At 42.3% G+C, this 27,662-nt stretch overlaps 1 protein-coding gene across 5 annotated transcripts in view; it reads right to left on the minus strand.

The window, feature by feature from the left end:
* The window catches only part of EBF4 (EBF family member 4), a 449,896-nt gene that overhangs the window by 125,911 nt on the left and 296,323 nt on the right, over positions 1-27,662 (minus strand). For 3 of the 5 annotated variants that reach the window (XM_029594978.1, XM_029594997.1, XM_029594963.1), the window contains exons 8-10: positions 20,566-20,647; positions 3,144-3,261; positions 1,204-1,337 (exon numbers count right to left, since the gene is read on the minus strand). In XM_029594978.1, the coding sequence (XP_029450838.1) occupies positions 1,204-1,337; positions 3,144-3,261; positions 20,566-20,647 (334 nt within the window). The remainder of the gene's footprint in view (positions 1-1,203; positions 1,338-3,143; positions 3,262-20,565; positions 20,648-27,662) is intronic. The other 2 variants (XM_029594987.1, XM_029594972.1) reach the window with 1 other exon arrangement.

Below are 27,662 nucleotides of genomic sequence, written 5' to 3' on the forward strand. Positions count from 1 at the left end.
TTCCTTCTCCTGCCTCAGACAACATTTGGTTCTCTTCTCAAAGTAACTTGAGTTTCCTGCCTCTAAACTTGCTCGTCGCTCACCTACTCTTGCCCCACTGTCTTCTGCTTCCGTTTTCCATATTTCGGCTCTAACATCCAGCTTCCTCTCTCTAATGCTTCTGGCTCCAGCCTCCTGCCTCAGCTTCATTCACTTGTCCTTGTTTCAAGAGTGCCGGTCAGTCATTTCCACGTGGCTGGCCAAACACCGGACAACCCACTATCCAGGATTATTTACTGTGTGGTGAGCTCTTTTTAGCAAGTCTTTTCTATCGCTTTCAAAGTTACTGGTTCTCAGAAGTTTAATTCATTACAACTGTATTGTACTTTAACATCTTTAGTAGTTGATTTAAATTTGGTACAATTACCTATGTTACTTTTTATGTCTTTTAAAAAAATCAATGTTTAACTATGGGGTACATAATAAACTACCCATGGTCTGGCAAACCCCACAGGTAGTTTTTACCTGCAGGATTTTCCACCCTCCTCAAAAGTACATGCACAAATTTGCACCTGCTTCTTGTGCGATAATTTTTTTAAAGCCAAACTACGCACGTAGTTGCCTTTCCCAATCTAACCCTGACTCGAGAATGCCTACAGAAATGCACAAATAAAAGTACTGTTGTTGTTGCCATATGCATTTACTTTTATCCTTGCAGAGAGTTAGCAATAATCAAACAGCTATTTCTGCAAGTAAAATGACACATTGCCCAGGGAAATGGCTTTTAATTTTTTCCTCCCCATGTTTAGCTACTTAGCCCAAAAACCTGTCTATTACTAGTACTACAACCACTGCTTCAGTCTCTAATCTTCTCTCTGCTCGACTTGTATCTAACTCTCATGCCTCGGCTCTCCTCTGCTTCTGATTCTAGTCTCCTGATGTCGGTCAGATGTGTGTCTGTCTTGAGTCTCTTCTCTGCTTCTCTCTCTAGTCTCTCCTGCTTCTTCCTCTGCTGGTTGATATAAGGAATTAAAATAAGTAGGTAAGCAATTGTTGCTCAGACTCTGATTTTCACCCTTTTCCTGAATTATAAAAAGTTCAGAACAGCAAGTTTCTGCAAGTGTGTTGTGGGCAGAGCGGCTGCCTATGCATTCTGGAAAGAGCAGGACAGGAGGTAAAGTCAGCAGATAGATGACAGTGGCAGTGAAACGTGCTTAGACCTACCTCACTCCACACCAGCATGGTGCCAAAGACAACCTGCAATCCATCAAAGAAGTTGTCACCTATAACAATGACAGTAGCGCCTCCCGTGGTCCAGCCTTCACTTGGACTAATCGCTTTGATGCATGGCGTGGCTGCTTCAGACAGAGTGGGAAAGAAGGAAAATGTGAATCGAGAAGTTAGTACCCGAATGGCAATTGGTGGGGACGATACAGGGAGGCAACCAGGAAGGAGAAAGGGACAAGGGAAAGAAGGAAGAAAAAGACAATACAGAAAAGGATAAGAAAACATTTGTCAGGTAAAGAGTCTGATGGGATCTCAGAGGATGTTATTATTGAACAGGGAACTATCAGCTCTGTGCTTCTGACACTGATGCACTGGCACAGGGTTCTTTTATGCTGAGTGCAAACAAGTACAAATGGCCATGGGTCAAACCCTCCCATGATGTGAATCTTCTGAATGTTCTCCTTCTGCTGCCCTTGGCTAATATGTGCCTGGACACCACAATGCCATGTCATTTTCCCAACTGGTTCATCTTAAGCTCGTAACAATATTCCCAAAGGTGAGTGTGAAAATGGTGCCAAGATTCTGATACAGTTCTAAATGCAAGTGCAATTCACAGCTTGCCTCAGATGTACTAAATTGTTGATGAGTTTTAGAATGCATGAAAGGGAAGTACTCAATGCATTAGTTAGAGGATACATAAAGTATATAGGCATCCTACAAACTTTCTTCATATGCAGTTCTGATGCAATCCACTTGAGCCATTTATGGCACAACCCTGCCATTCTGAAAAGATGAGGCAGTGGCAGGGAAAGGGCTGTTGGCAGCAAGGCATTTTGGAGACACAATGTATGCTTCATATTACTTTGGCAATACATGTAAAATCATCATGTCAATACAGTTATCTGAATGTGAACCTGAATCTCATAACAAGCTGAGATACACCAAGGTCTGTCTCTGAGACTCAAGTCAGCCCATATTCCAGCAGCCATCCACGCTTAGAAACCACAAATGGCTAAACTGAATTAGAAGAGGACACAAGAAGAAATCTGCAGACCAGAAAGCAACTCAGGAAAGGACAAAGCCATTGTTTCAATGATAGCAAGCCTGTTCCAGTCTATGATCAAGCATACATCGGATCATAGGGAGGAGACCTGACTGCCCTCAAAGCCAACGCCCACAGGATCTTTCTTAAGAGTCTGTGGTCTTTGCAGCCACCATGTCCAGACTCAGTTTCAAACACCTAGTATCATCTGATAGCTCATCAGTGGAGATCAGGAGCGCCAGCCACAATATTTATTTCCATTGGATACAGATCTACAAGCACCCTACTTGATGTCAACCTCTGGCAAGATAAGTAAGATTTTGCTGTACAAATCATACAGTAATATGGTGCCAGCCTCAGGTTTCTGCCACCATTTTGAAAAATAACAGCAATAAAAATGGGAGCGAGTGGGTATCGCTCCTACCCCATACCCTATTTGGAGCTGACGGTTGGGGTAAGGTACTGGGGAGGAGAGCTGCAGGGGTGGGGCAGAGATGGGGCATTTTTAAAGAAAATGAAAACACATTTTTGTTTGGTTTTCTTTCATTTTAAAAATGAAAGGAATCAAAACGGGAAATTTTGTTGAGATCTCCTGTTTCATTTTCAATGAAAGCACATCCCTACAGGCAACACCCCTGCCAACTCATGGGGTGAATGCGGGATGATCGCTTGGTTGACATTATCAGCAGGGCAACTGGATTTATGCACAAAACAGCACTTCCTCACATAGCTCTGCCTATGCACCTGAATCCTGAACTTCAAAATTCCCTACAACAATCAAGTGCAAAGCTAATTCATATAGACATAAAAAAAACCAAAACCAAGCGCAGACACTCACTGCGCCCTCTTTCTGCTTTACTCCACATCCTTAAGCATGCAGTTGTAAAAAGCATACCTTCAGAGGGGTCAAGACGTCGTGCCCTCCGCCCATGCTTGGAATTATTGTGGACAAACATGTTGTCAGATACTGCCAGGACATGTCCATCTACGTTCACTGTTGTCGACACCACCACCTGAGAGTCAAGAGTAGCTGAATGTTACCACACAAGCAAAAGGTACGCGCTTCTGGTGAGAAACCATCAACTGTGGCCTTACAATGGGTGAAATTCAAGAATTCAACTCTTCATACCAGATTTCTCTACAGCAGGGGTGGGCAATTCCGGTCCTCGAGGGTCGCAAACCCATCAGGTTCTCAGGCTTTTCTTAATGAATATGCATGGAAAAGATTTGCATGTATACTGCCTCAGTTGTATGCAAACCACTTCCATGCATATTCATTAGAGATATCCTGAAAACCTGACCAGTTTGCAGCACTCGAGGACTGGAATTGCCTATCTCAGCTTCATAGATCTATCTGATGGCTGAGATTTATCAGTAGCAGGTCAGCACTGATGCTTGAAGCTATACTATCATGACAGGGCAAACTGTTGCATGTCTGATCACATCACTGGATTTTTCTGCATTTTTTTTTTGTTTCTTACATTCAAACTGAGATTAGCCAATAGCCACTGTTCCCTCTAAACTATGCACGTGTGCATGCGTGCACATAGCAAACAGGGACGGTAACTTTGATACTGGCGCGCAGGCGCACATGTACGTGCACATGCCAGGTCACGCCAAAGGACGCGGCCAATTTATAACATACACGTGAATATGTACTAATAGTATAAAATAAGCTGGTCGGGTGTACATGTGCGCACAATTTTATGTGGATGCACGCATGTGCATGCAAATACAACCTTTACTGCGTAAGTGGAGTGATTTTAGTAGCCACATGTGCCGAAGCAATTACCAGTTTCCCCAGTTTGCCCAGGGAAAGGATAGGATTTCCTAACCCCTCACACTGTTAATTAGCCTTCTTTTTACCCTATTAGCCCCGACCCTTAAAACCCCACTGATTAGCCTAGTTTTTTTTTTTGTTTAGGATTTCCACGCCATCCATAGCAGAAGTAAAGTTACCCAGTAGGGGACTCCAGTGCCCTAAGTATTTATGGGCTAGTTTCATTCCTAAATCCAGGAATGCCTGTACCCCGCCCAGACCACACCCATGTCCTGCTCCTTTTTCAAAAAAATAATTTTTGTGTGTGCACCAGGAGAACACATGTACGTGAGCGCCTTTTAAAATCCATGTGATGTGCGCCGGCCCAACTTCTGTGCATATCTCACGGCTTTGGTGTGTGTCGGACTTTTAAAATTCATCCCCCGTAATGTGCACAAGACATCCTGATTATACTTGAATTATACTGGCTTGTAGTGCACAAATCTGAACTCAACTTATAAAACATTGCACAGAAGAAACTTTTAGCCTTTCAAAAATTAGAGGGAACAGGGGCAGCAGCTGTGCAACATTCATTCCTCGCTTGCAGGACTGGGTTTTGGTCGTGTGGGTTCTATTTTTATTTCCAAATTTAAAATGTCTCCAATGTATTCACAGAGGGGCGGATTTAAGAGCCCTGCTCGCGTAAATCCGCCCGGATTTACGCGAGCAGGACCCTGCGAGCCGGTGCGCCTATTTTACATAGGCGCACCGGCGCGCGCAGAGCCCCGGGATTCGCGTAAGTCCCGGGGTTTTCCGAGGGGGGCGTGTCGGGGGCGGGCCCGATCCGTGCGGCGTTTTCGGGGCGGGACGTAGCGTTTCGGGGGCGAGTCCGGGGGCGTGGCCGCGCCCTCCGGACCCGCCCCCAGGTCGCGTCCCGGCGCGCTAGCGGTCCGCTGGCGCGCGGGGATTTACGTCTCCCTCCGGGAGGCGTAAATCCCCCGACAAAGGTAAGGGGGGGTTTTAGACAGGGCAGGGGGGGTGGGTTAGGTAGGGGAAGGGAGGGGAAGGTGAGGGGAGGGCAAAAGAAAGATCCCTCCGAGGCCGCTCCAATTTCGGAGCGGCCTTGGAGGGAACGGAGGTAGGCTGCGCGGCTCGGCGCGCGCCGGCTATACGGAATCGGTAGCCTTGCGCGTGCCGATCCAGGATTTTAGCGGCTACGCGCGTATCTACTAAAATCCAGCGTACTTTTGTTTGCGCCTGATGCGCCAACAAAAGTACGCCAAATCGCGCTGTTTGAAAATCTACCCGAGAATACAGAGAATAAGCTTGAGAAGTCACCACTAATTTCTGTCTTGTTGCACCCTGGGCCACTTGTGATCGTAACTTCTGTAAGGAGATAAGGAATACGGGTCTCAACTAATAGTGAGATACAAGTTTTTAAGAAAGCAAAAGTAAAAGTAGCTTAATATTTTCCTGATGACCTGGATTCAAGTCATTAAACGTCATGAGGTTCAGGTCATTTTTCATCTCCGGGAAGTACCACAACAAAAAGAAAACATGAAGCTATGATACAAAATTCAAGTTTGATGTCATAAACTGGATAGGGCTGCCGATGGGTCAGTACTTCATACAAATCATTAATGATACAGTGCCTTCTTAGAAATATATAGTGAATTTCATGGCTAACATAAAATTCATGGTTTGGTCAAACATGCCCCATTTTTTTATATAGTAGATATTTTTTGCTTGATTGGAATTTGCTGTTTATTAGGAGATCAATATTCAAAAATTTGGACAACAGATATTTTATCAGGCCCCCTTTAGCTGGTTAACTTTAAATACAACCAACTATGGGGGTCATTTAGTATGCCATGGTCATTTTATGTAGAGAAGAAAATACCACAGGCTGAGGAAAAATACCGAGGTTGCTTATTGCAGGGAAAAAGTAACAAAAATTGCACAATGGCGGCCCACTTTGCCCAGGTCTATCATCTTTTTAAATGGCCACACTAACCCTAAAGCCCAGCTCACCAATGTGTACTAGTCCCCCACCCAGAGGTCCTGCGAGACCCCCGCTCACCTCTAGAGGTGGACCATGGGGCTTAAAGTTAAACAAAAGGTGCCATAGTTGCTTGGTGATGGCTGCTCCCCCAGTCCCCACCCCGCCCTCTTAACCATCAAGCTCCTCCTGGCCATTACCCCCTCAATCAGTATCAAGGAACAATCCCCCTCCCCCCCCCCCTCCCAGCCATCAGCCCACAATTCAAAGCCCTCTCAGCCTTCTCTCCCCCCAGTGGCATAAGAGCACCCATCATTCTTTTCCTAACCGACCCTGACCCTTCCCAGGTACCTGTTCGATATCAGGAAGTCTAGTGGAGCCCAGAGAGCCCCCCTAGGCCCCAGGCCAGTCACAATGTTTTAAGTGATGCCACCTGGCCTTTGCCCTTACATGTGATAGGCACTCTGGGCCCCACCAGACTAGCAGGCATCGAAAAACTACCCCAGAATGGGGACTGGTCAGGCGAGAGAGGGGGGCTCTGATGCTATTGGGGTGGGGGAAGCCCAGGGTGGTTTAATGCAGGCAGGCCTTTGATGGAGGGTGATGGTTGGAGGGTCCTGGAGGGGGACTGTCTGGAGGGGAATTTAAGGGTTAAGGGGTCAAGGTGAGTACTGGGGAGGGACCATCACCACACAACTTTCATAGCTTCTTTTAACTTTGAGCCTTGCAACCCACCTCAAGATGCTGGGGGTCTCACAAGACACCTGGGAGGGGAGCCACACACTGGAGGGGGTGTATTTTGAGTCAGTGTGGCACTTTTAGGAGCATTGGGATGTACATCAGTATCCCGATGTTCCAGGGGAAAGTTAGCTACAGCTCCAGAGTTGTAGCTAACCTTCCAGGTAATAATACAGCATGCTTTGTTAGTGGGGTCCTATATTATTTTATTTGCATACATTTAGGTATATATGAGCCACTGTGCATGCATGTGCAAAGCTTATGCATGCAAAGCAGCTTATTTAAATACCCACATTATTTTTTGAAAAATAATGCAAGGTATTTAAAATGCACAATATTGCTGCAACAGGATTTTATCACATGATAAACATCTACTGCAGCTTAGTAAATAACCCCCTATGTTTTAATATATCAAGTTCATTGTAAAGTTAGCATTAAGCTGAAGCAGCTATATTCAATGAATATACATAGCCCAATAAGCGCTGATGGATTTAAAAAAAAAAAAAAAGTCTGAGCTGATATCCAGGACCTTTCCCCATTCCTGTTTCCTGAGTTGTTTTAAAGTTGGGGCCACAGGCACTAACCCCTAACCCCCCAATATGTTCAAAACCTGGCAGACCGAAAGGCTCGAGAAGGCAATACAACCCCCCTCTTCAGCTACTGAAAGTGTGGCCAAATGCACATGTGAACCCCCTCCTCCATCCCTCACCCCCTTCCCAGTTCCTCAAGCCGACCCCAATCCTCCCACCCCTGCTGGCCGCCAGGGCTATTGTACGAGCTTACCACTCCCGTCTCCCAGTAGTATCAAGGGTCTCCTTGAAAGCAACAAATCGCCTTCAAAAGCACACACCAAATGAACTGGCCCCAACCGGATTACAATGTATTGAATCGCATAATGACAGGATACATTCAGCAGCTCCGGTTAGTTCTCTCTGCTGGGTAGTACATTTCAAAGCAAATGCCCAATCATGAGCAGCAAACGAGCTGTTCAAAGAGCTTTGGAACAAAGTTATGGAAAAGTACTGGTAACACAGATCTGGGGCTAAGTATGAAAGAACTGCAAAGTCCTTAGATATCTCTTGGAGCACCGCCAAGACAATTATTAAGAAGTGGAAGGTATATGGCACCATCAAGATCCTGCCCAGATCAGGCCATTCCTCCAAACTGGATGACTGAGCAACCAAGAAGCCAATGGCAACTTGGAAAGAAGCTACAGGCTTCCCTAGCCAAAACTGCAGTGACAACAATATTTCAATTATTCCACAAACCTGGCCCGAATGGTAAGGTGATAAGAAGAATGCCCATCTTGAATCCTGTTTGAAGTATGCAAAGGAATACTATAGCAATAGGCAAGACGTTTTGTGGTCTGACAAAACTAACATAGAACTTATTGGCCTGAATGCAAAGTGTTTTGTTTGGCGCAAACACACACAGAACAGCACATCAGCCAGAGAATACCATCCCAGCTATGAAACATGATGGTGGCTGTATTGTGTTACAGTAATTTTTCTCATGGCCAGAGACTGGATACTTGTCAGGACAGAAGGGACAATGAATGAAGAAAAGTATAGGAAAGTCATTGAGAAAAACCTATTCTCTTCAAGAAAGCTAAAATTGGGATTGAAGTTCTCTGGGATGACTCAAAGTATACAGCCAAAGCTACATTAAAGTGGATAAGGAGCAAGAATGACCTGGACTGTGGCCCAGTCAAAAAAAAACAAACCCAGGATCTCAATCTCATTTCAATTGAAAATCTGTGGAATGACTTGAAGATTGCTGTCCATCTCCAAGGGACTTGACAGAGCTTGAATAGATTTATAAAGAGGATCGTCAAATCCAGATGTGCAACAGACTCACATCTGTAACTGCTGCCAAACCTGCTTCCACCAAATGCTGATTTGGGAAGGGAAGGGTGGAGACTTATCTAATTGTATTTCAATTGTGGTTTTTGGATATATATATTTTTTTTCTCCCCCATAAAGAATTTTTCACTCTGAAAGGTGTGGAGTATGGTGTGTTGATAAGTAGAAAAAAAATTCTTCATTTAAATGCATGCAAGTTTAATGCACTGACACAAAAAAAAAAGAGTGAAAAATATTCAAGGGGTGTAGACTTTCTATAGTCAATGTAATTTCAGTTTATTTTGAGGGGAACTAGATTTTAGAATATTTAAACTAAATAGCATGAATCCTCAGAGAATAAACATAAAAACAGAATTATGAGTAACTATTTTATGTCACCTTACTTTTTTAAGTAGGACACTGACATTCTTAACTCTCCTCTTTCAATCCAAATTGAGGTTCCTGGCAAAGTTTGCAAACCTGAATCAGTTCATGTGGGCTGGTAACCAAAATTTGACCTTCCACCACAGAGATATTAAGAAAATTTGTGAGCACTGCCAAAAATGTTCAAACCTTGATTCTTATTGGAATAGCAGATTACATTTTGGTTTTCCGTGCCAGTAAGTGTCAGAAGAGGGTCATAGCCAGTTCATATGTCTGGTGAGCTCTTTGGAAAGTCTTCGTTGGTTGGATCATCTGTGATGTGGAGCTACAGAACTAGACCAATTCATCTGCCCTTGGTTCACCATTTTAGAGATCAGAGACCAATTAGTGCAACTAAGCATCTTAGCAGTACAAGGATTTAGCAGGTGGGGCGGGAAAGAAAGTATATAGAGTATACTGAATGATGTTCAGTCACAGGGAGAGCTGAGAACTAAGAATCAAGAACTGATTTCAAATTCCCCCTTTTCGGGGATAACCATTGTGCCCTTGGGCAGGTCACTCTACCTTTATCCAATTACAGGAGTTTCCTTCTCCTCTTCAAAAGCTGTCATTTAATATTGTTATGCAGAACAAGTCACCTTGATCTCTATCTAGGAATTGTTTATTTAAATATTTGCAAAGTATTATAGATATAAAATATGCTGAGATCTTGCTTGCATGAAAGGTACCATGTAAAGCCGAATCATTCTGTCCAATAATATTTTCCTATTAAAAGTATATGATGTGAATTATAAATCCGCAAAAGATCTGTCAGAAATCCTCTGTTTTTCTATACTAGGATAACACAACTAGAAATCTACAAAACACTCAGGTGTAGGGAACCACCCATATGTTTTAAGAAATGTACGAGTGGGAATGGCTTCAAATGCTATATCTGCTAACATATTTAAACTCTTAGAGGGATGTATTATGTGGGAAGGGTAGAAATGCTTCAGTCTCCAGATGAAACACTGAAAGGCTGATGCAACAAATTGCGCTCAGCCTACTGCACGGGCCTACGCGTGGTTGGGTGCGCGTTTTGGACGTACTAGACTAGCACCCGATGCAGTAAGGAGATTAACGTGACCAAAATGTGCACCCAAACAAATGCGCAGCTAATAGCACCCATCACATGTAAATTCCATGAGGATGAGGATATTAGCTATTGCCCCACGATGCAGGAAATCGCTGGGCACCTAACGCACACTTTTCCTCGCAACAAATTTAACTCCAGCACCAGAGGTCAGAAGTCAATTCGCGAGTCAAGAGCTCACGAGAAATAAAAACATATGGTCTTCTCTGTGTCTTCCTACTTAGTATCATTGTGACATTTAAATTGACTGCTTCCAGTGATGAAAAATAAATGTATATTGGCTTAATTAAAAAAAAAACAAACAAAAAAACAATTCTTATGGCTGCACAATTTAGAAGCCCATAGCAAGGGCTGCTTAACTATGGGCGACTTTAGCAGCCTCAGAAAAATAAAGAAATCAGGCAGATGTGGGATAAAAATGGACACCTGTATTGAGCACCGTTGCAATTGTGGCACCTGATGTATTTGAGCGCTACGGATGTACAATTCTCCCCTTGTTTATGCAGCCCCTTTTTAAAAAAAAAACTGCATATCAATTTTTAATTTTTGGATCTTCTATTCATCAGCTGTTTTTGAAATATTCCTTTTATTAGTAAGTTTTTACTATTATGATTAAATATTTATTATATTTCTTGATTTACTGTTTGATGTTTGAGGAAGAGTGATGATTCTGTTTTTCCAGTGTTGCACTGCATAGAGAGCCTGGCTTGTTGCGGTTTCCAGTTCAGTTTTTCCCTGTATGAATCTATTTATATTTTAAGGTTGCTCTAGTCTGTATTTGGTGAGGGTCTGTTTGTTTTCTGCATATATGACTGAGGTAAGGTTTAATTGGAGGTATATTGGTATTTAGGGGCTGGTACTGTATTATATTTGCAGTGTTGCCGTTTCATAGGTAGGATTGTTACTGTTTGAGTGCTGGCAGTTAGTGCTGTTTTATAATGGGAGGGTTGTTACATTGTAATTGTAATTTGGTTTACTCATGGCTTTCTGAAGGTCAAGCGCACACCCAACATGCATTACAATTGGTCTAATAGCATATGGGTTCCAAGTGTCTTTTTAGCAGGGATTTCTGGATGGTACCACAGCAGTGCAGGGAAATATAATATAATGTAAGTGATGTTTGAAAGTGTACACTGATTGTTCTTTATTCATATAAAATCTGTTGTAAATGCATAATTCTTAACTGTGTAGGTAAAGAGGGCGGATGTGTGTGCATGTGGAGGGGGGTGTGCCTGGGGGAGTGTGAGTGTAAGGCTATAAGGTTCACCTAGGGCACATAATATCCCTGCACCAGCCATGGGAGGGGTGGGGGGGGGGGGCACCCAAATTACTAGGCAGGTGCTGAATTAGTAGCCAGCCTTGGGCATCAACATGTTTCAGTCCGGCCCTGCTCATAGGGAAAGAAATTTGGAAACTCTGATATACCACTATGAAAGGGAAGCAGGAGTAAAAACTTTTTTTAAATAAACAGGTACAAAATCAAATGAAACAAATAATGCCTTCTGCCATGAGAAGCTCTTAGGCGCTCTCTCTGCCCTGAAAAAGCTACTGAGACATCCACTCCAATGATGGTTTATTACAGACCATGAAGACCTGTATGTTTGAACCCCGTTTTTATAGGATAGGCACTCCAGAAAACCCAATTCTTAGTAGTAGCGGATCTGTCACCGGCTCCTGGGTCTGCTATTAGGTTCTAGTGTAGGGGGAAGGCCTTGGCAGAACTCCTCAGGTCCTTAGGTTGAGGTGTGCTCTTCCTCCTTCTGTTCACTGTGCTTCCTGCTTATGGAGGCTGCGATGGAGCGGGGGGGGGCATCTTTTTCCCAGAGCTGGCATTATCCTATGCAAATTGAAAGGGATGCTAATCATGTCAAAATGTCACAATTATCATATCTTTAAGTGGCCCCCTAATGAACATATGAGCAGTAATGTGGAAAGAACAAAAAGCTCAACAGTCCCATCTCCACCCTAGAATCCCCAATCCCCTGGTTTATCCTCTCAATTGCAAGATGGGTGGGGAGGGGCCCACACCATGAATAAGCATTCTAGGGAGAGGGTGAACAAGAGAGAAGGGAAAACTTTACTGAAAAGGAAAGTGGACAGTGTTTCTTCAGTGATAAAAGCCACTGCTTAGCCTTTGTCTGTCACTCGGGCTGCCAATCATGCAGAACAAGCATTTTAAGACTTGCTTTTCGCACGCATACGTCGGCCCGCTCCTAGGTACACGGCCATTATAACATACGCGCGCATGTGTGCTCAAGTTATAAAATAGCCTGGCAGCGTGGACACTTGCGCCAAATTTAACGTCAGCACGGGCATTTGTGTGCAAACCCCGCTTCCACCTCACAAATCTGAGAATTTTAAAAAGGGGAGCCCTTCACCCCGGCAGTCCCCTCACTCTCTTCCTAAACCTCTCCAATCTTACACCTCTTCCTACCCTCCGAGCATAAAACAACGGTGACACATTCTGAGTTGCAAATGCTTGAGTTGCCAACACAACAGCATAAGTCTTCAGCTTTAAATGAAAACACAATTCCTCAAACATCACACCTCAACAGCTGGTGTAGATGCGGGGAAACACTGTCATCACGGGAATTGTGTTGCTGAAACATAACACTTTCTTTCAATTTTTTTAAATATTTTTTTTACTGCATATAAAATGTTTTAAAGTAATTTTTACTCCATATATCGTGAATACTTAGGGGTAGATTTTCAAAGGGGTACGCACGTATCTTATAAAATCCAGCGTACTTTTGTTCGCGCCTGGTGCACGAACAAAAGTACGCCCATGCGTACATTTATAAAATCTACCCCTTAGCTTTTATAGCGAGAAGAAACAGACAAGTACTCACGATATATGGAATGAAAATTACTTGAAAAATTGTATATGCAGTAAAAAAATTGATGCTTATCTGGATGGCTCTTGATATGAGGACGAAGGGTGTACAGCAGTACCTCCATCCTAGGAATGAAAAAGGTGTTCTGCGACTGGCATTGGTTGCTGGTTTGCAGAAGTGGAACTTGGGAATTTTCCTATTGCTCTCGGTGGTAGAGATCTACATGGGGCAATCCCAGGTTTGGAAGAGGCCGTTCGCTATGTCCTGACTGAATTCCCATCCGTGCGGGTGAGAGATCCTGCTCAGCCTGTCTGTCCTGGGGTTCCCTATGCCGGACAGACAAGTTGCCTGGGGTGTGATAGATTTCTCTCTGCCGCTTCCAAGATGTGCACAGCTTCTTGACAATAGTCTCCAGGAACCGGATTTTCCTTCCTTGCTCGTTTATACATTTGCCACCCTGTTGTCTGTGTGGATGACTGCCTTCCCTGAAGAGAGTTTTGAACATATGCAAGGTGTCCCTGCTGCTTGGTAGAAACACTGGGTTCTCTACCACTCTGACCTTCGGTCTTGTGCTGCATCTACTTCATGTGGGAACTCTGCCCTTTATACGAGGCATGCGTGGCCAGACTGACCTGGCATGCTGGATGCAACTTCACTGGAGGTTCTTTGTCATGCTTGTCAAGATGTCGGTCTGGCGTGATGAGGGGTACAGGTGTTGTATCTGCTACAAATTCAGGCCTTACTGTAGGTACTGTGTATGTAGGCTGGTGTGTGATGCCGCATAAACTAACCCCCCACACACACACACCATGCGCCTTAAGGTGGTCGAGATTTGACGGGCTGGTGAGAGTGGTAGTCATCAATTTGGAGGCCCAGGTCCGCAGGGCATGGATCTTGCAGTTCCAATAGAGATGTATTATTCAGAATCATGTTGATTGCAGCCCCGATGAGTTGAGGGGGTCTAAGTCAATCGTAGGTTGGACTTTCCATCGTCAATGAGCAAACTCCACGCCTCCCAGTTTTGCCAGTTCGTTCCCAGTTTGCCCAGTTAAGAGATAGATCCTCCAACTTCCCCTGTTTGATAGCCTTCACTCCCCCCAGTTAATCCTGACCCTTAAAACCCCATAGATCTGCCTAGTTTTCTTTAAATTTTAACTTATCCGGAAATCCATAGCAGAAGTAAAGTTACACAGCAGGGGGCCTCAGCGCACGCTAGGTTGTGTCAGTATTTACGGCACATCTTAGGTTCACGCTCAAAAATGCCCACACCCCGGTCCTTTTTGAAAACTTTCTAGGTGCGTGCACTGCAGGAGATATGCGCATATCTTGGTGGCTTTTAAAATCTGCTCGGCACCCACGAGCCTGACTTCTTCGTGCATCCCCTAATCAATGCGTGCGTCAGGCTTTTAAAATTCACCTCAATGAGAATTATTATAATCTTATTATTGTAATAAGAAAAGCAGGACTTCAGCTTTGAGATGAAAGTTGAAATCCTAAACTGGGTCAGGACTGGTTAGAAATGTTCCCCTCTTCACAGAGTGACCTCCACAACCTTTTTTTGGATCAACATAAAATGAATCCATGAGGCAGATATTCAGCCACTATCTGGCTGAGAAAGTTAGCTGGATAAACAAATCTCAATCTGGCTAACTTAGCCAGGATATTCAGCGGCGTGGCTGAATAGATGAATAAGGCTGACTATTGGCACTTAGTTGGCTAACTTGCTTGGATAAGTATGTAGCCACGCCCTGGAATGTCCCATATTTCTCATCTCTTAGCCAAATAACTATTTAGCTGGGTAGTTATTTGGTTAAGTGGCAGCTGCTGAACTCAGTGCAACAGTGCCACTTAGCCAGATAAGTCCGGACTTATCCAGTTAAGGGACGCTGAATATCGACCTCCATATTTATTGTAGTGCATGAGCTTTTGATACCAATACATATTTATTGTAAATAGATTTTTAAGTAATGTTCAGTATATAATAACCAAAACTGAAGAAATGCAGAAAATAAACCAGTAAAAAATATTTGGGGGTACATTTCCAAATAATTATGCGCATAAAAGTTAGCATATATGCATGTAAGGAGCCTGCACTTGCATAATCTACTTTATAAAAGTTGAAAGTTTGTGTGTATGTTACGTTGTGCGCACACATGAGCGTGTAAAAATGGAGTGATCTAGGGCATTCTGGGGCTCACCCAACAATTACATGTGTAAGCTGCTATTTTAAAAGATACTTAGGCACGTACATTTGCCACTTACTTGTGTACTATTACACCCATTAACTTTCATGTGTAAGTGACATACCTCTGCTCGGATCTTACTTGGTCTGAACAGGAGGTGGTCCATCCTCTATAAAGTAGCCACCATCGTTCACAAAAAGTTAGAGAGAGCCCTGATCAGCTCTGTATCGGTAATTTATTAAAAATGTATGTTCCAACAAGATCACTATGGTCAAGCCAAACAAGGTGTGTTAGATGTACCATCTCTTAAACAGGCCCGGCGCTGGCTTTTTTTCTGAAGCCGGTACCACCCTCTGGAAATCATTACCCACCATACTTGGGAACACGTCCTGCACAAAATGTTTTAAGAAATTACTGAAAACACATCTCTCTAAGCAGGCATTCCCCTTAGATGAGTAATTGAGATTAACCGTCAAACGGTGAAGCAAAAGTGTCTGTCAATATGTTTTTAAGACGATAAGGAGTTTTATTACGATTTTTCGCATACGTTTTATTTTGTGAATGTTATTAAGTTGTAAACCGCCTTTAATCCCCTGTCTACATGGTATATAAACCTTTTTAAATAAATAAATAAATAAATAGATCGGACTTGGCTATAGTGTACTATTGGCTGGACAGGAGGTCTAGGTGAACTGGGCATTTCGAAAGCATTTCACATGTAAAATTGGGTTTTATGTAAGTAAATGCACTTTACCTTATGTAAGTGAGCTTTTGAAAATTGCTACAATATATGCTATTGAATTGTCCATAGGATTTAACCTAGTAATTGCACTTTACACGCATAAATGGCTTTTAAAAATTGCTGCAATAGTATGTTACATTTAAGCACGGAGTTCCTTTGAAAATTACCTTCTAACAGTGTCTTAATGCCCTGGAGAAGAACTGGGTAAACTGGTGGAGTAATTGGTTAACTAGTTAATTTCAATTAATCACATATTTTTTACAAGTGTAAATTGGGTTTTATGCAAGTACGTTCTACTATGTGCATATATTTTTAAAATAGGTAGGCAAAGTACACACATTCAATGCACTTAAATACTTGCTTTCCATGCACTGTATATATTTGCACATAAGCATACAAGTGCATGAATGTTTCAGGGTAAAGATATGTGTATTTTTTTTGTTTATAGTCTTAGATGTATGTATTTTATAAGATGTGTGTATTAGGGATGTGTTTTCATTTTTAATAACATTGCCTATTTCATTTCGTTTTTAAAATTAAATGAAAACTTTCTCAAAATTTGGTATTTTTTAATTTTTTTATTAATGTGCACTATCTCGATTTAGTATGAACTTTTTTGATTTTAGTGTGCATTATTTGTTAGTGTGCACTATTACAATCCACATAATGGCACGAACTGAATTACTGAGAATTAATTTAAACAGTGAGCATTAAATTAAAAACATTTTAGAAATGAAAAAAATCCTCAATGAAACAAAAAAAGACAAAAAAGGGGGAAAATAAAACAAAAATGTTATTGATGCATATCCCTAGTGCATATATGATACTGTGGGTTATAAAATTCAATTGTAAATCTACGCTCGGCCATAAATATGCAAACATGCTGCTGTGCATAGTTGCTTGAAAGTTATCTCCTTTGTGTCTATAGTTCTAAGTTCTTTTCCCATAGACACTTCTATGAGGTCCATATTTAATAGCACATTTAGTGGACAAGTTATCCAGCTAAGGTTAGTCAGACAACATATCCCATATATTCAGTAGGATAAACGTACCACTGAATATACTTGCTTAAAGTTATCCAGCTACATGGAGCCGGATAACTTAAAAACCTAAATTACTGTATTTGAAAATAGTCGTTTAGGCTTTTAAGTTATCCAGACTTGTGTGGCCGGATAACTTGCTCTTATCTTCAAAAGATATCTAGGAAAATCTTATCTTCAAAAGATATCCTGGATATCTTATCTTCAAAAGATATCCAGGAAACTAGCAATTTTGCCCCAAAAAACACAAGAATGAAAGGGGCCTATGACCTAGCATCCCCCACCCCACATCTCGAAATGTGATTGCATCACTGCGCCCCCCCCCCCCCTCACTTCAGACAAACCACAACCTCAGAGATAAAACCCATCACCAAGGCCAGGCCATCTTCCTCCTCTACTATTGACAATGTAAATTATAACACCCTCCTGCAACCCTAATCCCCCTGGACCTTCCCCACTTCCTGAGGCCAAACAATTCCCGCCAGAAACATGGTCAGCATTTATTCGTTTCCAACGAGGTCCAGCGCTTTTATGGGTTCAGACCGTGTACACTGGTATCCTGCCCAGGGGCTCTGACCTGAGGGGCTAATCTCATATAAACACACATAATTACTAGGATTATACCTGAGGGCTTGAACCCAGGGGCTTATCCTCTACACAAGTGGCCACACACAATTACTGGGATTCAGTAAATCACAGTTCCAGGTAAGAAAGTAAGTACTTGAATGATAGGAGGATAGAACAAATAAAATCAGATCATATAGAAGAAGTAATGGTAGATAACAACAATTGCTACATAGATATAAAAAGCTTACATTTCCAAAGGATCAGCTGTACCATCTTGTCCAGGCCTCTTTCTCCCCTCTCTTTCTTGCTGTCTCTCCTTATACACTACAAATGCTTGTGAAAGCAGCGGTGTTCCCTCCCTCTGAGTTCTTATCAATTTTCAGACACAGCTGTGCGGCCCTGATTCTCTCTCTCAGGCTTTAGTATAAGTTAATTGCTTGCTTTCTCATCATAGACTTAATGGAATAACTAAATGAACAGACTCTTGCCTGTTCATAAACATTTCACAGTGCAAGACAGTAAACAGGAGTTCACTCAGAGGTTGGCCTGTGGCCTTCAAACTAGTTTGTGTCTGGGTGAAAACTCTGAAGCTATACGGCCTATCCTATATATACATTCTCAGCAACAGTAACAAAAAATGACTCCAACAAGCGCAGCGTCTGTTAAAGCTGTGCTGGAAGTATAAACTACACCAGGTTTACATTTCCAGTGCAGCTTTGCAGAAGCTGAGCTGGACCTCACCAGGAGTGGGTAAGTGATGACCCCACTCCCAGCATGGATGTTTGGCCTTGGGAAGTGGGGGGAAGGTCCGAGGATAGTTGGAAGAGTGACAGGGTGTTAATTTTATTGCTGAGGGGGAAGGGGAAAGGGCCTGACTTTGGTGACAGGTTTTTCTCTGAAGTGGTGGTGGTGGGGGGGGGGGGGGGGGGGGGTTTGCAATCGTTTGACCACATTTTGAGATGTGGGGTGAGGGACAGAAGGCCCAATAGGGCAACTTTAATATTATGTGGGAGAAAGAAGAAATTGGGTCAAAGGCCCTTTTAATTCTTGGGTTTGGGGAAAAAGTGCTACTTACTTGGATATCTTTTGAAGATATTCAGATAAAGAGCAAGTTATCCAGCCACACAAGCCTGACTGACTTTAGAGCTGATTCCGAGCAGGTATAAAGTTATCTGGATAACTTAATGGATATATGCAACATTCAGCCAAATAACTCAACTCCAACCCGAAACGCCCCCTTCTTATCTGGTAAGTAGTTATCCGACCATAATTTAGTCAGATAAGTGGCTAAATATGCCAATGTTACCATTAAAACAGAAACTTTTGAGTTATCTTATCTAAATGGCGTTTGAATATGGACCTCTATAAGTTTATGTCCAGTGAAAAGGTACTAACCACATCTAAACACATTCTGCCTAATTTTAAAACAAGCGCGCATGCACCCATACACGTGTGTATCAGCGTGTAAGTGAAGATATGCTGGAATTTTTATTCATGTGCACACTTGCGCACGTATGTTGTAAAATACATCAACCGGGCGTAAGTATGCTCCTAATTTTAAGAGGTTACTCAAGCACAGCTTGTTTTCTATAGGACTTCATCGGCTTTCACGCACATATGTCAATGGATTTTAAAACATACTAGGTGCATTCCTAGTTTTCCAAATAGTCCACCAGTTTATCCAGTTAATATCAAGGTCTTTCAGACCCCTCTGGTACTTCATCCTGCACATCGCCCAGTTGACATGGACTCCTTGCCCTGGTCTGTAAGGCCTAAAATACAAGATCTACAGACTTGCTCATCATCAGGAGCAGCAGTAAGGTTACACGGATATCTTGCATACATGCACTGCAGTTTTCAGTTTTGAAATATGGAGTGATGTGCATAAGAGTTGGCCCTACCCTGGAACACCCAAGCCTCGCCCCTTTTCCATCCCCTTATTCCTCACATGCGCAAGGGTTCATTTGCGCATATTTTGTAGCTTTTTAAAATCTGTGTTGCTCACGCGTGGCCCATATACGCATGTTTGCTGGCATTTTTGTGTGAGCAACACTTTTAAATTCATCCTCATTGTTGGGCAACATATGTAAAGTATTTATATAATTACATATTGATCTGATAATTATTTACTCAGGAAAGGACATCAATAAACTGATTAGTTTAAGATTTTGCAATTCTAGTTGTGTAAGTAGTTACTCTTTGGGAAATTGTGACCTCCATTGTTTTCATATTACTTCATGTAAATCTAACCACCAAGCAGGCATTGATAGGGTTTTGATGTGGGTCAGAAGAGATAATGTGAATTTCAACCCTGCTCAGATATCTGATGGGGGTGGGGGGGGTTGCTAACTTGAATTACTACAGGACATCAGACTAGGGAGTTACAAAAAAAAAAGTGAAGACATGAATTTTGCTATACCAAGTCAGAGAATTTTATAGACGTTACAAATTAGTCTGTAAAAAGTCTGATTGCTAATCGTGGAAAAATTGGAACCTGGAGACCTATATAAGTACGGATGTGTGGATGTATTCATAAATATTATATGAAGTTCATATATCTGTGAAATTACTCACCAATGACCTTTTAATGGGAGAATTTCCATGTGAGGGTTGGAAGATGGCAAAGTTCACCAGTTCTGCCTATTTTTATCTGTACTCTTTAAAGGAGGGTTGAAAAAGCTACAGACAGCAAATGTATTATTCTTTGCTGTAAACCTTACACCTTTCTTATGAGGGGTGGGAGGTAATCTCCCATGCTAACTCCCATGCTAGTTAGCTAGCGTACATGGCTAGCACCGTGACTGCTACTACTGTGGCCACCTTAGGTTTACAACGAATTAGCATGTGCAGGGTAAAACTTATTGCATATCACCTTAAATGGTGTTTACCAAACACATTATATTCTTACTGGCTCATACGTTTTTTTAAAATGTTGGCATGTTTTACTGTGTGCGGCAAACGATTAGCTGGTAACATTTTCTACAAATATTTCTGCCAAGATGAAAAGTGCAGTTTTGTGCACCGAGTGCTTTCAAATGTCTGTATGCACAGGTCTTTTTGCAGGATGGTGCGCAGCGTGAGCTGCCCTCACTACTTACTTGAAAACGCCGCATGTCCCGGGGGTTCCCTGCGTTCTTCAGACAGTTCTGATTGCACTTCAAGAAGAACTTGAGGAAAAACCTGTGGAGGAAGGAAAGGGTCAAGGTTACTGACAAGAAAAGAGAGAAAAAATGTTTTGTCGTTCTGTGTCACATTATCTCAGCCATTCTCCTCCTTCTAGGCCATCACTTTCACTTATAAATAAGTTAGAACAAAAATGCAAATGGACTGGGAATTAGGGAGGTCGTGACACTGAAGCATGCTACAAAGGAAAAAGAAGGAAAAGCTTATGGTGGCTTCTCTTTCCACTCAGGAAACGCGGTTTTCAGAGAAGACTGGGATTTCAAGTTCTAGTTTGCTTGTTAACAAACCCTGACATATCTGACTGGACTGAACGCAACAGGAAAGCAGAATACATAGGAACCTATGAAATAAAGTTTAACATGCACAGGGGCGGCTCAAGGTGATCTGCTGCCTGAGGTGAGGGATGAGATGGCACCCCTGCCCCACCCCACCCCCAAGGCAAAGGGGGGGGACGACCCCTTGGATTCTGGCCCTTTTGGAAATCTGAAATACCGGGGAAGAGGTGGAGACAGGGGTCAGGGTTCCCAGAGGAAAGGCAGATATTGCCAGTGATAATATTTCTAGGAATCAGGCAACCCAGCCACACTCCCAGGAGCCCTCCCACCTATTTCCCACGTTTCCCCACTATCTGTGCCCTGGGGACTTGGAAATGGGTGAATGGTGGGGGTATGTGTATGGCGCCCTAGGTGATCCTTACAGCCTTATTCACTCCTACCCCCCAGCTCTTCCCACAAACAATTAAAAATTATGCATTAATAACAGGGCTGCATGAAAAATGACATCAAAGTATAGTCTTCTGAGGTTAAAAAAAAAATCACTTACAACATGTATATCTTATTTACATGCATTGCTGAGGTATCAGCCAGAAAACGCTTCTGAAAGAGACTTAGAATCCGTATGGTATTAGGCCTATTGTAACATTTATTTGGTGTGGGCTTGGCCCTCAAAAAATCATGAGTAAATTGAATTACAATTACAATACAGTAAACCTCCCATACCAAAACAGCACTAATTGCCAGCCTTTAATCCGTAACAACTCTTCCTATGAAAAAGGCAACACTGAAAATATTATACCAGGCCCTAAAACAACAATACACCAGCTATTAATAAATAAGCCAAGCTGCTATAGATCCCTACACACAAACTACACACTAGCAGAATATATCACCTCAGCCACACATATAGAATATAGACAGATCATCACCAAATGCAGAAGAAAAACAAGACCATAAAGCATAAATCGAAACTTGCAGGCAAAAAAATGAACAGGAAACTGCAAAAAGACTTTTTCACTGTGGGCCAGTTTGCATGGGACATATCTTTCTCTCTCCCATCTCCCACAGTACCCCGACAGAACCCTTACCAGTTCAAAGATCAAAGAGTCGCCGAGATCTGATTCCCCCCCTTCCCCTCACCAAAGTAACAGTCAAAGGCCACCAAGGCCTGAAGCCCCAAGTCCCAGAGCAAAAGCCAGGGACTGCCAAGCACATGGCAAAGTATTGCGAGGAGTCAGCTGGTGCCATTTTTAACAGCGCTCGTTATGAGGCAGGAGGTCAAACAGCTCTCCTTCCCTGATCTTCCCATAACCTACCTTGGAGAAGGTAGAAAAAAAGGGAGTGGACCTTCTAGGAGAAGGCATGGGCAGGATATCTACCTTCAGTAGTCCCTAACGTTTGCTCAAGTGAGGGAAAGACTGGGCCTCAGTGGCCACTGAATTGTTCTTTGGGGGGTGGAGAAATTAGGGCTTCATAAACCCTCGATTTTTGCTTGGGGGAGGGAGGGAAGGAATGGGCCTTGATAGCCCTCTACATTTGCTCTGGGGAGGGCAGATCGGGCCTGTAATTTATACTAATTTCCAAAGTAAAAGTATGCACCTGGAAAAACTACCTGCACACATTTATACCCAGCAAAATATGTGAGTAGTTTTTCCAACACAATTTACATGCTTTTTTTTTTGTTTGTTTTAATTAAAAAACACACGCGTAAATTAAAACCACTCCCTAAACCCAGCCCCGGGAATGCCTCTCTGGTATTCAGGTAAAAAAACATGCATACAAGTGGTCTGCGCATGTTTTTACCCACATACCAGCCAGGTAGCTTTATAAAAGCCCATTTCAGTGGGTAAGGGGCTTTCAAAATTGCCCTCATAAGAAGCAATTTTCAAACGTGTGTGGGCAGATGCAAAGTCTGCATGCACTTCTACCCTGCAGATTTTCTACCAGTTCTCAAAGGGAAAGTACGTGTAGACTTTCTCTTTGAAACCTGCCCAATGACAAAGCACCCGGTAAAATCTGCATCTGCTATTCTTGTGCACATCTTTTCCAACCAAACGAACATGGGCAGTACCAAAAATGCAAAACTGTGCTGCTGCCTCCCTCAGTCTAACCTCATCCCAGAAACGTCTCCACAAAAATGTGGGTAGAAGTGCACTTTGTGTGGAATAATGCATAGAGGGTGGGCAATGTAATTTCATGTTTGGATTTATATTCCACTTTTCGTAACCGGTCAGCCATTTCTCAGCAGACTGCATTCGGATAAGAACATAAGAACATGCCATACTGGGTCAGACCAAGGGTCCATGAAGTCCAGCATCCTGTTTCCAACAGTGGCCAATCCAGGATACAAATACCTTGCAAAATCCCAAACAGTAAATACTGTAGGTATTTCCCTGTCCTCAGAGGTTTTATAATCTAGGGGGCCTATTTACTAAACATTTTCTTCCATTTTGTGTCAATGGGGAAAATGCTTAGTAAATAGGGTCCTAATGTGTTCCTGAGGCAATGTGGCTTTTTCAACTTCCTTTCCCTCTTATAGATAAGCAGATAATGTGGTTCCTGGGTAGCAAGGTACTTCAGACACAACGGATATCATAGAGAGTGATAGTTTATTGTGATGGGTCTCTTTTGATCACTAAGAAGACCCCTGGAGAGGATTCTGGGTGGAGGAGACTACTTAACATCTGCTTGGGTGCTAATGATAAACTTGTGGGATGAAGAGTGAGGATATATAGTAGGAGAGCAGATGCCATCAGTTACATCTAAGTTACTGTAATGCAAAGAGTGGTGTCTTGAATAGCCATTAAATCTCTGCTTTCACAGTGGGGGGGGGGGGGGGGGGAGAGGGATTGGATTCAGAAAACAATCAACACGGGCCATGACTTTTACGGTTTGGGGCACTGATACACAGACAAGGGAAAAAGCACAGGACTGCTTCTACGGCCAAGACCATAAGCAAAGCACGTCAAGCAGCACTGACTGAATATTCAAGAAGGCTCATCGCCCAGTAAAAATATTGCTAGCAATACATTTTTTAATGGGTTACCATATGGCTTGGGGATCACGAGAAACCTGGGGGTAAATCAGCATGGCACAGCAGATACTACCATAAGAACCTTGCAGGTCAGACTGATGGACCATTTGGGTCTTTGCTGCCATCATTACTATGTGATTATGCATGTCACTATATTATATAGAAATAAAATAAATAAATAAATGTATGGTAAAATTACAATATGCAAGTATACTAAAGAAAATGTGAGAAGAGTATTATTTGCCTCTAAGGGGAAACGTCTCTTTTAAGAGGTGACAGGAGAGATCCTCTAGGAGTGTATTGGGAGTTTAATAATCTAAGTGCAAGGTTTGGTGGGAGGAGCTAGAAGGAACCCACTAAGAGAGTGGGATATCCCAGGGTGCCTCACCAGGTGCAGAAGCCTCTGCAGGGGCTTCTCTCCTCCCAAGGGGAAAAGCCTGAGGCTTGAAGGTGTTTTCTGTCATCAGGAAATAACCCAAGAGATTCATTCAGGATCCCTGAGGAAGAGAAATGGTGGCAGGTCTCGCCAGCAATGGAAGACCAAAGAAAAATCAGGTCCAATAGGGTCTTGGAGATGGGGAATATGGGGAAAATCCCTGCCAGGGTTTGAAGGAATACTTTTGGAGCTGTTCTGGGAAGAAAAGATATTCCAGGATGGTAAGACAAAAATTAATATTGTACCACCTGGCTGAAGAAACCTGTGAACCCATTTGTATGTTCTAAGTTCATTTGCGACATATGGCTACTGGTAATCCCGAGACAATAAAAAGTTGATTGTTGGATTATATTTTGGAGAGGGTCCCTGCTTTGTCTACTTGTGTGAGTTCCTGGGGAATAGAAGGAAGGAGCAGTCAGACAGGGCTCCCTGTCCAGCCAAGAAAATGAAAACCCCACCCTCTGAGCTCATGATCACTACACCAGTGCTTCTCAACCTTTAGTATTTCAAGGCCAGCTTCCTTAAAAAATGATATGAAATCCCTCCCTCTCTCTACCTCCCCGCTGCCAGCCAGCAATACTACTACAATACTTCTACCCCTTGGACTGTTTATCCCCAGTTGGGGGCCAGTCCAGAGGCCCAACCTCTGGGAGGGGAGCAGCTGCAACTGAATACTACCAAGCTGGTATGAGACTGAGTCAGTCCATGCTCTGCTCTCAGGCCCCACAGTGGGCCTGTCCCTTCCTGACTTCTATACAGGGGGCAGGGCCTGATGGCAGAGCAAGCCCTGACTCAGTCTCATGCTGGTTCATTAATATTCAGTTGCAGCTGCTCCCTTTCCAGAGATGGGGCATCAGGATCAACCCCGCCTGGAAAAAAGAAAGTTTGCAAGGCAGGGCATATGGGGGGAGGGGAGGGTTAGGAAAAGTCTGCCGGCTGGGGTACAGGGTGCAGTGCAGCTGCAGGGCAGGTCTTGTTTCCTTGTCATCATCCTGCAATCACTGTCGCTTTGGGGTCCAGCAGAAATGTTGCCAGGAACCTATGCCAGTCCATGGACTAGTGGTTGAGGAACACTGCAATGCGTCATCTGTTTGACCCAAATTGTAATAGAATCCTACTGAGAGACTGGCGCTTGGCTCACTCAGGTGCCAGATTCTCTCACATTTTATATGCTTTTCTGGGGAAGGTGACATAATGGTAACATAGGGGCCGATGCAATAAGACCCGCACTGAAATTGGCGCTATTTTTTAGCGTGTATTTCTTAGACTGTGCATAGCAAAAACAGGCGGCCTAACAGGATGTAATAAAGGAACAGCATGCAATGAGATATGCACAAAAAAAACAAAAAAACACCGCACTAGACCAAATACCCACACTAAAGCTCCAGTGCAGATAGCCACAGGAAAAGCAGGTACTAAAATAGGTGCTAATGTTGCAGAGTCCCTTTATTAAAAAAATATTTGGGATTGTATTTCCATGTATTTATTGTTGGATTTTCTATAACGCAAATCATAGTTTTTAAGTGATTTACAAATATTGACATCCACAATTACCAGATAACAATAAACAACTGAATGTAAATTAAAATAAGAAAAAAAAATTAAAAATATAAAAACACCCAAGTTAAATAATACAGACAAATACCTTACAGCCAAAATAAAATTATAAAATATTTTAAAAGGTATAGGTCCTATTAAAACTAAATAGCAGCTTGCCACTTTTAAAATAGTCACACATTTAAATTACCACGTCCCAATGTGTAAAAGTCAAAACTGAACACGTAAAAATTAAGTGTTAAATGCTTGCTTAAACAAAAAACCCTTTAGCATCTTCCTGAATTTTAATAATGAAGATGCCTCCTTGAGTTGTTCAGGCAGTAGGTTCCAAAGCTGGGGACACTGTACACAGAAAGGCTTCTCCCAAGATTCATTTAAACGAATCTGCTTATACGCTGGAACAAATAATACATTTTGGTAAGATGATCTCAAGCTCCTTTTTGGCTGGTAGATATTAAGAGCAGCATTAAACTTTGCTGGAGCAATCCCTTTAACACCTTTAAAAATCTAAAGCAGGATTTTAACTTTAATTCTCCAAACTAACAGCAACCTGTGCAGACTGAACAGAATTGAAGTAATATGTTGGTGTATCAGAGTCCCAGTCAGTATTCTCGCTGCAGCATTTTGTATTAATTGCAATGGATGAAGAGTGGATAAAGGTAAACCTAGACATAAGGCATTGCAGTAGTTTAATGAGGACATTGCCAGAGAATGAATAACAGACTTTGGGTTATTTTCAGAAAAATATGGTCTAAGTCAACGAAGCAAATACAATTTCTAAAAAGCAGACTTTACAACTTTACTTGAGGATGAAGGATAATGTAATATCCGTTATAAAACCCAGGTTAGGTACTTCCCTTGTGATTTTAATTACACAGAATCATCTAAAGTCAAAGAGATAGGCAAGTCAGCTGCAGGATTCCTTGCCAGATAAAGAATTTCTGTTTTTTCAAAATTCAGTATAAGTTTTTTATTACAAAGCCAAACATTAACTACTGAAAGACAGAAAAGTCATTAAGAGTTTTAATCACTGAATTCTTAATGGGTACAAAAAATTGCATATCATCTGCATAAAGACAGTAACCTGCATCTCAACTGGCAAGAAGGTGAAAGACTGGGGAAATGTAAACATTAAAAAGTGAAGCAAAAGTATTGAATCTCGGGGCTCATCTATAACTAAATTAAAAGAGGAAGACTTAGAACCAGCAAAAGAATCCACTTAAGAATTATTTCTCCAATCCCAATCCAACATTGACGTTTTAAAAGTAAAACATGGTCAATGGTATCAAAAGCTGATCTGCATTTGTTTCAAAATGAAAAATGCATTTTTTTTTCCCATTTTGTTTCATTGGCAATGAAATAAAACATCATTGCAAACAAAAAAAATAATTTTCCTTTCTTTTATTTCATTGCTATTAAAGTCTATGCAGGAAGAATTAAGCAATGATTTTTTTTTTTTTTTTTTACTTAAGTCTCAGAAAACCGGAACCAGTGGGAGTTGGAGCAAGGAGCAGGACCAATCACTTGCAACCAGTTTTTTCAAGCAACACATCTCAGTTTGTTGCTTTCTTTTCTTTTCAGTTGATGGTGAAGCAAAATGTTAAGCTTCAACAGACACCATTTCAGTTATTTGTGTGATTGACCTTCAGAAGATAACACATAGGTTTGAAGCTCCTTGCTTCAGACTGAAAGCTCCATGAAAAGTTATTT

This window comes from Rhinatrema bivittatum, chromosome 1 (assembly GCF_901001135.1).
Source record: "Rhinatrema bivittatum chromosome 1, aRhiBiv1.1, whole genome shotgun sequence".
NCBI classification, from domain to species: Eukaryota; Metazoa; Chordata; class Amphibia; order Gymnophiona; family Rhinatrematidae; genus Rhinatrema; species Rhinatrema bivittatum.